At 45.4% G+C, this 11,664-nt stretch overlaps 1 protein-coding gene across 2 annotated transcripts in view; it reads left to right on the plus strand.

Annotated features, from left to right (window-relative positions):
• Nucleotides 1-11,161, plus strand: part of LOC147608310 (uncharacterized) — a 90,477-nt gene extending 79,316 nt beyond the window's left edge. For both annotated transcript variants that reach the window (XM_086789104.1, XM_086789105.1), the window contains 5 exons: nucleotides 8,537-8,668; nucleotides 8,847-8,904; nucleotides 9,803-9,876; nucleotides 10,074-10,165; nucleotides 10,273-11,161. In XM_086789104.1, the coding sequence (XP_086645230.1) occupies nucleotides 8,537-8,668; nucleotides 8,847-8,904; nucleotides 9,803-9,876; nucleotides 10,074-10,165; nucleotides 10,273-10,336 (420 nt within the window). In that variant the 3' untranslated portion in view covers nucleotides 10,337-11,161. The remainder of the gene's footprint in view (nucleotides 1-8,536; nucleotides 8,669-8,846; nucleotides 8,905-9,802; nucleotides 9,877-10,073; nucleotides 10,166-10,272) is intronic.
• Nucleotides 11,162-11,664: the final 503 nt, after the last annotated feature.

The following is an 11,664-nucleotide window of genomic DNA, read 5'->3' on the forward strand; positions in this document are numbered from 1 at the left end:
CCAGGAGGCCTTATGTAGCTGCAGTCTCAGTGGCCTCTCATGGCGACTTATCTGCTATGCGAGATTCGTATCATTTGGATGCTGATTTTTGCCATATATGGATTGATTTGATGGCTGGTCATTCACATGCATCTTATGTTATCAATGAGGGTTATCTTATGAAGGATAATTGCCTATGTGTGGTGAAGGATTTGCGTCCAAAGGTTATGGACGAATGTCACGCTCCACCTTACGCTGGTCATAGAGGTATTATGTCCACTACACGCATGATTCAGAGATATTTCTTTTGGCCAACCATGCGTAAAGATATTGAGGCTTATGTACGTGCATGTATTACTTGCCAAAAGGTGAAATTTGATAGGCAAAAACCTCCAGGTTTGCTTCAGCCATTGCCTATTCCCTCACAACCTTGGGAAAGTATTACTATGGATTTTATTATGGATTTGCCTAGATCCTAGCATGGGAATGATGCTATTTGGACCATTGTGGATAGATTTAGCAAGCAAGCTCATTTCTTGCCCGTCAAGAAAACCATTAAAGCTGATCACACGGTAAAGCTTTTTCTTGCTAATATTTTCAAGCATCATGGTATGCCTAAATTCATTGTTGGGGATAGAGATCCCAGGACTACAAGCCTCTTTTGGAGGGCTTTATTTGATAATATGGGTACTAAACTTGAGTTTTCATCAGCTTATCATCTCCAAACGGATGGCCAAAGTGAAGCTGCAAATTCAACCGTGTTGGATTTATTGAAGTGTTATGTGGCAGATCAAAAGACTGCATGGGAGAAGTATCTTTCACTTGTTGAGTTTGCCTACAATAATACGATCCATGCCTCCACGGGAAAGGCTCCGTTTGAGATTATTTATGGCAGAGTGGTATTACCACCCATCCTTCGTACAAAGGATGAGATTTTTGCAGCTGATGAATATGTTCGTGACTTAGATGTAGCTTTTGGTCAGGTACGGACAGCCATTGCAAGGTCACAAGATAAGCATAAAATGACTGCTGACAAGCATAGAAGAGACATGCAAGTCAAAGAAGGTGATTGGGTTTTGCTGAAATTTGAGAAGGCTAGGCTTCGGAAGAGGCCAGGACGAGAAGGATCATATCCTAAGCTTTCTCCTCGATATTATGGACCCTTCAGGGTGATTCAGAAGATCAATGAAGTGTCCTACAGGCTTGCTTTACCTAGGCACTGGAAGATTCATAATGCTTTTCATGTGAGTCTATTTCGGAAATATGTGGGGCCAGATCTTGACGAGCCTGTCGCTCGCAGAAGATCCGCCAGAGATTGATGAGCTTGAGGAGATCCTCCAGCCAGAACAGATTGTTTTTCACAAGGAGCGAAAGCTACCTGCAGGGAAGCTTTCCAGGAGATACCTTGTGAAGTTTAAGAATTATTTGCCTATTGATGCCAAGTGGGTAAATGAGGACTATTTTGTTGATTACCCACAGTTGTTGCAGGCATATCTTGAGGCTTTTCAGTTGAGGACAACTCTTTAGAAGCCCGGGGGGATGTCACCAATTGGCCGACCATTTGGTCCATCTCCAGTTTTTGTGTCTCGTTCACTTGAGGCCAGGCCGGTGGTTCATGTGAAGAGGCCCGTATTTTGCTGACATGGACGGGAGCCAGACTGGTGCCACCCGTGTGTTAGCAGGATGGTGGGACTCTCTCCACGGCAACACCCGTTCGGTGCCGGGTAGTCTGAGCTCTTGGAGAACCACGGTCCAAAGGTGCTGAGATCGGGAGAGCCAGGCGTTAGTACGAGAGCGCCTGTTTGTGCGTGGTCTTGGAACACCAGTGGGGCGCTCTCCGTGGAGTCCAGTGAAAGCACAGGACCATAGAGACTGGACCACGCAAGTGGTCACTCTGCTTCGAATTTCGACTTCGAGCCTTTTTGTTTGGTACTGTATTCATTTGTACATGGACATCATCTGGTTCTTGGAACCCATGGAGCATTGTATTTGTTAAATACTCCCAATAAATATATCATATATTGAGGGGGGGGTCGGCCCGTTCCGGCCCCAGTGCTGGTGTCCATCTATTTCATTTCATTTCAATTTCAAGTTGTTATTAAGTTGTTCATTTCAAATTGTGGTATTAAGTTGTGCTATTACTCGTGTGGGTGTCCAACGGAGTCTATTCCCACTTGACGGGATCGGTTTCACTTTTGATAGCCAAGGGGCTGTGGGAGATTGTTACGGGTCAAGAGTTTCGTCCTGTAACAGTAGCAACCACTACCTCTTACGCAACATCAACCACAATAGGAAGGGGGACCCAAACTATAGCTCAAGTGGTGGCAGGTACTCCAGCCCATCCGCCTCCACTCACTGAAGATAAAAGGCGGTGGGATGTTCGTGATGCCCAAGCAGTGGCCATGATTGCTCTTTCAGTCAAGTGATCCTTTATTCCTCACATCTGATCTTGCAGCTTTGCAAGGGCTGCTTGGGTGGTGCACAAGACCATGTACCTGAGTCCTATCAGCGTTTACACACTTCTTTGAATCTCTCTATGAGAGGAGGAGACAATCCTATATCCTTTTGAGGAGTTTGTTGGATTACTTCTCCATGAGGAGTAGGCAAAAGAAGAGATCCAAGGGTGATGCAAGCAATGGAGACCAAGCCTTCTTCTCTAAGGACAAAGGCAAAGTGGACTCGTCATAGGGTGACACCGAGAAGAAGGGAAAGTGTCTCATTATTGCCACAAGCCAAGGAACTACATCGAAGAGTGTCTGAAGAGACTTGCAAAGCTGAAAGCTGATGAAGACGTTGCAAACTCTGCTACTCATAGTGACATGGGACGGGGGGAACGGACCCTAGGGACGGGGAACGCCTGGGACGGGGGCGGGACGCCCGCGGGACGGAGGGACGGGGACGGCAGCCAGACAGCGCAACGGGGACGCCGGGAACGCGTCCCGGGAACGTTCCGGGAACGGCGTTCCCTGTCCGTACGGGGACGGTCAAACTGACCGTTGCGCAGTTTTTGACCGTTAGGCGGGGCTTCAACGGCTGTCTCTCCTAGCCGTTTGGTGATGCGCAACTCCTCCTCAAGGCTGAAGCTCTCCCACATGGCTCCCCTTCTTCTATATAAGAGACCTCCATGCTCTCCTCAAGCCATCTCCTCTCCAAGCTCTCCCTCTCCAAGACCCAAGGCTCAAGGCTCAAGCTCTCCCTCTCCAAGCTCTCCTTCTCCAACATCCAAGCTCTCTCTCTCCAAGCTCACCCTCTTCAAGCTCTCCTTCTCCAACATCCAAGCTCTCCCTCTCCAAGCTCACCCTCTCCATTGTCCAAGCTCTCCTTCTCCAACATCTCCATCCCAATTCTCCATCTTGACTCTTTCTCAAGCTCTACCATCCATCTCAAGCTCTACTCTAGTCTCTATCACTATGGCATCCTCTTCTCAAACCCCTTCCTCTCCTCAACCCGGGTCCGCCGCCGCCTCCACCACTTCAACACCCGCTCCATCACGAAGAAGGAGGCCCGCCGTACATCGATGGAGTTGGTGGGATGAGGTAGAGTGCTCACAATACGGTCAAGGGGGTGGTTCAAGACCATGGGTATGTAAGCTTTGCGGCTACAAGCGAACCGGTGGTGCCCACAAAGTGCGTGCTCACTTCTTGCATGAGCCCGGCAACGAAGTGCAATTTTGCAAGGAGGTTTCGGCCGAGAAGAAGAAGGAGCTCCTTGAAAAGCTTGTGGTTTATGAGGCGGCCGAGTTGGCAAAACGCAATCCTCAAGTGGCCGTCGACCCCACATCCTTTGTGAGGACATCAACGCCGCATGTACCTCGTTCATCAAGAGAGGCATCCGCTTCCCGGGGACGCCAAAGTACGCTTGATGAGAATTGGAACCCTCAATTGAAAGAGGAGGTGGACATGGCGGTGGCACGATTCTTCTTTCATGACCACATAGCATTTCGGGCGGCACGGTAAGTCCTTGGCACTATGCTCATGTACTATTCAAAATTCAAATATCATGCTCTAAACTTTAAACTTTAAAGACTAAAACTTAAAAGACTAAATGATGGTAAAAATCTGAATTTTGTTTGTGTTTTGCATATGGTGTTTTGGATAGATCTCCATACTTTCGGGCCATGTGCAAATTGATAGCGGAGTATGGACCCTCTTATGTTCCCCCCTCTTCGGAGACCATCCGCACCTCTCTCCTTGACAAGGAGAAGGCAAGCGTGGAGGTGGCGGCCAACCACATGAAAGAGCAATGGGCTGAAAATGGTGTTACCCTCGTCGTTGATGGGTGGAGTGACACTAGAAAGCGCTCCATCCATGGAGTTGTTGCCTACTCACGAGGGGAGACATACTTTGTCGACTCCCATGATGCTTCCGGGACGGGGAAGAGTGCCGAGATACTTGCTGCGGAGTGGGCAACAACACTAGAGACGGTGGGGGCGGAGAATGTCATTGCCATATGTGCGGATGGAGAACCGGCAAATAGGGCGGCGGGGACAATTCTCCAAGCAACTTATCCTCGCATCACCGTGTGCTTTTGCATGGCCCATTGCCTCAACAACCTTATCAAAGACATAGGGGCCTTGGATTGGGTTGCACCTGTCATTGAGGGTGCCAACAAAATAGTGACCTTTGTCCTCAACCATCACAGGGTGCAGCACGAGTTTTCCAAGAAGTCAAGCCTCTCTCTTCTTAAGTATTCCGAGACGAGGTTTGCATTCAACTTTCTCATGCTAGGCCGCTTGTGTACATGTAGCGGGGCATTGAGGGGACTCTTCCTCAGTGATGAGTTTGCACGCACTTCAGAGGCTTCCACGACGGTCGGCAAATTTTGCAGGGAAAGGGCGGATGATGCGGCATGGTGGGAGGAGGCCAAGGCGCTTGTGGAGATGGTGCAACCGATTATTGATCTCCTTAGGGTGGTGGATTCCACTCAACCATGCATTGGCAATGTGTATGAGGCAATGGATCGCATGACAGAGAAGCTAAAAGCAATGTTCAAAGTCAAGCCTCACTATAAACAGGTCAAATCCCTATGTTTGAAAAGGTGGCAAGCCTACCACTCTCCCCTCCATGCTGCTGCCTACATTGTTGATCCTGAGTTTCAAGGCAAAGGGCAACACAAGGACAAAGAGGTGAGCAAAGGCCTTCGACAAACCTTGGATCGCCTTTACACTAGTGAGGAGGATTGCCGCACAATCAAGGACCAATTGCAGATTTATAGAGAGAAGCGGGGGGCTTTTGGTTTGGCAGATGCACAGGCGGACCGCTTCAAGGTAGGGTCTGCACTTTGGTGGGAGGATTATGGTGCGGAAACTCCAAAGTTGCAGGAATTTGTTGTGCGCGTACTCTCACAGGCTTGCAGTAGCAGTTGCCTAGAGCAACTCTGGTCAGTTTATAGCCACATTGCCTCTAAGAAGAGGAACCGCCTTGGTGTACAGCGTGCAAATGATTTGGTGTTTGTCAGTGCCAACTTGCGAATGCTTTGCAAGGGCTTGACAAAGAAGGCAGATCCTTTCACCGAATGGGAGCAGGCACAGCAGGACCCACATCTCTCTGATCAGCAGAGGGCCGAGATTTTAGAGGAGCTTGAGGTTGTGCCCGAGGCATTGTCCCCCCCACCTCCCCCTCCCCTCCCACTTGAGGACCAGCCTATGGAGGACTTCACCGAGGAGGTCACGATTGATCTTCACCCTTTTCAGCCTCTTGCCTAGTCTCTTGACTCTTGAGTCTTGTATCTTGGCACTTAGTCATTTTGCCTTGAGTGTACACCCTCCTTGGGCCTTTCATTATGCCATTTGGCATTTTTGTTTAGATTGATCATTGTACACTCACTTTTGTTTATCACGCCATCGGCGCCCCATTATAGTTTTTTGCTAATACGACTATGCATTTCTCCTCTTTTTGGTGCAATTTTGTGCTTAATGTCTTGCTTTCTAAGTGTAAATCAAGTGTGTTAAAAAAAATTGCAAAAAAACAATCGTTTTCAGATTGCCGTTTTTTCCACCGTCCCCGGGACGGCCTTTTGCCCCGTTCCCGTCCCGTTCCCCGTCCCCGTCCCCGTTCCCGTTCCCCGTCCCATGTTTCTATGCTGCTACTTCTACCTCCGATGATAAGAAGCAATAGCCAGATGAAAAAGCAAACATAGTCATGATGAGTGGGCTTTCTAAGCCACAATATCACTATGGAGAGGAAAATGTTAAATATTAAATATGATGAATGTGGGAATAAACATGTGCTAGGTGGTTGTGTAAACTAACATCTATTTACTTAGTGTTCTAAAAATGCTTTGTGTTATACTTTGTCAACACACCCAAAATAACTTCCCAATAAAGAAAAAGAAAAAGTGAACATATATATTTTCTAAGGTTGTGTATTGACTTTAATGAATACGGGGAAAAACCGTGGAGCTCGCAGCCAATCGATCATCGACGTGCTGCTAGCCAATCAGCTCCGGTTGCACATACACCATCTGATCAAGAAGCTGGAGGAAGCTCAAACACTGCGGGCGAAGAAGAGAGGCCGCAGAAGCCAAGGAGATACTAAGCAAGATGTGATTGCTCAGGCAGAGGGATTAACAGAAGAAAACAAGGAGCTGTGGAAGCAGCTACAGGAGAAGCTGGCCGTGCTGAATCCTCAAGTCCACAAAGAGCTGGTTGCTCTTCACAAGAGGGTTCAGCAGAAAGACAGAGAAGCAAGGAAGCAGGCCAAGAGCAAGAACGACTTTTCCAAGCTGCCCAAACAAAAGCAAGGATGCTCCACCAGAAGACCAAGGAGCTAGACAAGCTTGTAATGCCATCCTCACCAGGGCACTTGCTGTGAGGCAGGGCCCAAAGAGCCTTTCTCAGCTCATCGAGCGAGAAGGGGGAGCTCAAGAAACTGTGTAAACCTGGGCCTGGCTGGAGTCCCACATGGAGACAGCTCGCACAGAGATCCGCTCGATTGAGGAGGGGAGGGTGGAGTTCTGATATCATGCCCAAGCATCTTTCTGGACTTAGGTAGGAGACGGGGTCACTCAGATTTTTTAAAGCTGTTAGGCCCCCACCATCACAAAGACGGGGTCCGCAGGCTGAGTACACTTGGTACCATTGAGACATAACCCACCCCAGGTTCATGCCAGTTTTCTACAGAGGACTTCTCTTGGCCAGACCCCTCCCCCCCCAGAGTGAGCTGACGAGAAGCAAGCCTACTGTGAGGACTCCTCTCCTGCTCTCCAAACAAGATGAATTTGTCCAGGGGTGCCCTCTGGTGGAAAGTGCTGATCTCCCCAAGACCAAAGTCTGGATCTGCTGCAGCTGAGCCTTGCCTCAAAGAGAGCTTCCCAGATCTCCTTGATCTGTCTGCCAATCTTCTGATCTTGAATCAAGCTTTCTGGGACGCGGACACTTTGCTACCTCTCTAGTCTCTAGGGGTCCTTGGTGAAGGAGAATAGGGGCATGGTCTGAGAGAGTGGTGCATGCAATAATGCCAATCTTGCCCCCGTGGCTGCAAACCACTCATCCACATAGAATCTGTCAATGTGGGAAAGGTTTTGTTCGTGCATCCTCCTGTCAGATCTAGAAAAGTGGAGGCTCCCATGGATGCCACTAAACTCCAGCAGGGATCCTGTCCTCTCATGGTGAGAATCAACTCTTCCCAGGGGGAGTACTCATCACCAGAAATAGTGTCCAGTCCTCCTCCCTGTGTGTCCTTTGGGTCCTCTAACATGTTGAAGTCCCCTCCCAAGCACCAGAAATGTGCCCGAGGAAGCTTTGTGTTGCACTTCTCTTGTTTATCTTTGATAAACTCTTTCACATCCGAAGTTACTCTGTTGGAGCTGTGTCAGTGACCTCACATGGGCTCTCTATATTCACCGTGCGGGTGGAAGCATCTGTGTCACTGAACAATCTCTTGGATCTGGAGCTGCTCATAGAAGGAGGCCTGGATTTGGTGGGCCTTGGGCATGAGGTGCGCTGGAGCTGGAGTTCTCTGCCCATGTAACTCCTGCGAGCTGTGGTGCCCGTAATCTCGCCCATGTGTGCTGCCTCATCCGTCTGGGAAGGTCCTCAATCTGGGTTATCTTGCTGCCGTGTTTGGTGTCCTGGAAGAAGCTAGTGATGGGTCGGTGTGTGTGTGCGAGAAATGAAATGAAATGATATATTAACGTCTCTAAGTGGCCATAGTGGCCTATGAGACCAAAACTGAGAGTACATCTGAAGTTGGTGTCTCATCAAAGAGAACAACTAAATGAGACTAAAAAGTACAATAAACTGATTGTCCTACAGTTATAAGAACAGAACTGAAAGACTCCGAGATGATACCGAGTAGAAAATACTGGAAAATACTGAAAAATGTATATCAGGTAGATCCATGTATGCTGATCAGTTGAAGTGTTGCCCTCTTCTTATATCAAGTATCTCCGCCATGGGGCTGTCTAGAACGGAGAGGTCGTAGAAGCGAGGTAGGTGCCTTCGATGCCGAGCAATAATGGCTCTGATCTGGCGATGGTGAGAGAGAGAGAGAGAGAGAGAGAGAGAGAGAGTGAGAGAGGTAGTTGGTTACTTATCAGCCTTCTGGTTGTTTTGCAGACTCGAGAGCATTGCTTGGCCGACATGTGTGGAGCTCTTCACTGTGATTATTATGATGCCTTAATCCAATCAAAGCACAAGAAAAGAAAATGCAATGCCCTTGCATCTGACAGAAACCTGCATCTTTGTGAGGTCTGACCCATTTGAACATACTTTTACCAAACTGTGAGTTGACTTTATGGTTTAGTCAAACCAAAGGTCACATTGGAAAAGCTTTGGATCATTTCCTAGGTTGTTGTTAAATAGAATACTTAAACAGAAGTTTGATGAAGTAAGAATGTGCTAAGGGAGAATATTTATGTCTTGGCAGAGTTTAGCAAAGAGTTGCTTCCCTCCTCAAGAGAGCACCACATCAAGACGGCTACATGGTATGTGAGACCTTTCACAACAATAGAAAGCATTCTTGTTACACCTTTTACAGTTATATTTTGAACTGACAATATGATAATATGGTAAGAGAGTGCGTGTGGGTGGTACATTAAGATGATTTTCATTTGTAAAAGGATGCCATTGTGCTGCAACATGTAATCACACACAATGGGAAGACTGAATTGTTTCTGTAAACAGCTTCACGAAAGGATGCGATCTAGGACAAACACATTAGATCACAAAAGTAGTTCAATCCAGGACAATATTGGGGTTTCCAATTAAAGTAGAGGTACTTTAATCAGCGAAGTAGGGGCATCTTTAATATCTGAAAACTCATAGAAAACGGGTTTTCTTTAATAATACTCGAATGTAGGTGCTATATATGGGTTTCTATTTAGAGAACCCTGCCTCAAACTTTAATAGGGTTGTCTGGAAGATGTCAAAATGTGTTTTTTAAATTAATTATTCCTTGAATGGAGGTGCTGTATAGGGTTTCTATTTGGATAACCCGACCTCAAATTTTAGTAGGGCTGTCTGGAAAATCTCAAAATCCATTGAAAGGGGTTCACATACACCTTGAAGGTAGGTGCTAGATGGGGTTTCTACGTAGTGTTGGACTAGCAGGTTCATGCAATGAGGTCCTTACACATAGAAAGGGGTTCACATACACCTTGAAGGTAGGTGCTATACGAGGGTTTCTGCATAGTGTTGGACTAGTAAGTTCATCCTCACATGTCATAGATGTGTGAAGATTATAATTGGGAATGATTTAAAATCATTTATGCTTGCTTTTTATAATAGAGAATGATCATCGGCTAGTGTAATGTGTAGTACGATCCTACTATCTTTGAGACAATGTTTGATCTCTAAACAATGTTAGTTTGCTGTTATATACAGATTTCTTTCTTCGACAATTTTGTGACGCTCACAAATGCAAGAAAGGAATCAAGCCATTTGGACGTGGAAATGGGGTAAGTTGTTTTTTCTTTTGTAGCATATGCTCATGAAAAGTTTATACTAAGGGACAATCATGATGAGTCTTGTGCCCTTTATTGACATAAGAGCATGCATGCAAATAGTAAAATATTGGAAGTTTCATTCTGGATCTTCTTTTACATGTGTATTAAACATTAAACTACCGTAGCATATCTCACTGGTTTATTTGCAGAGATCTGGAGAACGGGCTTTATACATCGCCTTGTTTGTTTTTGTGTGCTTGCTATTGTTGCTCATCTATGGAGGGATTTATGCTTTTATAAGGTAAATTGACCTTAGTACAAATCCTTTGAATACACTTGGTCAATTAGGGGATAATTATTTTTCAAATACCATGTGCACACATGGTGATGGGTTTTTATTTGATGCAGAGAATTGAGCAAGAACCACATGAAATTGAAGAGAATTCAGAAATCAAAAGCACATCAAAAGTAAAACATAGCGTACATTTTCTTTACCAAAACATGCACGACTAGAGAGTTGCGATGCCTAGATCACAGAGTCTCCGGCTTCCTGAACCTTTAGGGTTGGTGTCTTCTTCTCCAGAAGAACTGAAACTCTTGGAGGGCAAGAGGAGTTTTCCTTTATCCATGAGGGTAGCTTGTTGCGGGTTTTACACTAAGTGGCCTTGAATTCCTAAATGCGAAGGATTGGTCTATAGGAGTTACTTCTCATTCCATTTATCAATGATAAAGGTAGTGTATCTCTTCCTTTTTTGCCAGAAGAAGAAAGGTAGATTGAACTGCCTTTCCAAAAATAAGGTTTCCAGCCTTGGAAAAAGAAGGTTTTCAATCGCACATTAATTAATGAAAGAAGATAGGTATCTTCACTTGTAGTCTAACCCTATTAGTGTTGAGGTTTGAACCCAAGTCCTGTACGTCGACAGGGCAAGGGAGATATCACTTGGCCTGCCGGCAGTACACTTTTTCCTTTTGTAAAATGCCTAGCATAGAATACGGATTTCAGGTGTATGGAAGGTCCTCTCTCTTGAGCTATCAATGATCATCCCATATCTGACTCTTTTGTTTGATGTTGTTGGATGTACTGAGGGAAGAGAAACATAGCCAAGGGGGCATAATATTGATATCAATGATTTAACAAGCTATCAATGATCATCCCATATCTTACTCTTTTGTTGGATGTACTGAGGGAAAAGAAACATAGCGAGGGGGGCACAATATTGCTTGTATCTGAGTTTTTGGACATAGGATGTATAGAAGTATAATATACATTGCCAAAGGGGGGTATTACATCATTGTATTTGACTTCTTGAACATTGTTATCAAATAGTTTAATTTTTTGTATTATATCCTTGTATTTGAGGTCTTGAACATTGTTATCAAAGAGTTTAATGTATTTTTTTCTTTGGCATGCCTTTGTGTAAGTTATGTTATTATGCTGTGAGGCTCTAGCCGGACAGTCTAGGATTTGAACCTTGGCACTAATATGGTATTATAATAATAATTAAACTAGTAAAAATTATATTACATTTTTTGTAACAATCAATGATAAATTTGAATCCTTTAAATTTATGTAAGAGAGAAAGTTTAATTTTGATATTAAAAACCTTATATTTGACTTTAGTGTGAATCCAAAGCTATGTACGTGATAAGGAATGTGTGTTCTTTCAAGTTCTCTTACATATATTACGTAAAGTTCTTTTTTTTTTTGTATTGCAAGAATTCTTCTTATTAGAAACGGAAGTTGACAGACCACATGCCATTAGGCATGCGGGAGGCGGGAACCTGACCATTCTACTAGGT

The sequence above is a fragment of the Cibotium barometz genome, chromosome 53 (genome assembly GCF_041138505.1).
Source record: "Cibotium barometz isolate CiBa-2024 chromosome 53, ASM4113850v1, whole genome shotgun sequence".
Lineage (NCBI taxonomy): Eukaryota > Viridiplantae > Streptophyta > Polypodiopsida > Cyatheales > Cibotiaceae > Cibotium > Cibotium barometz.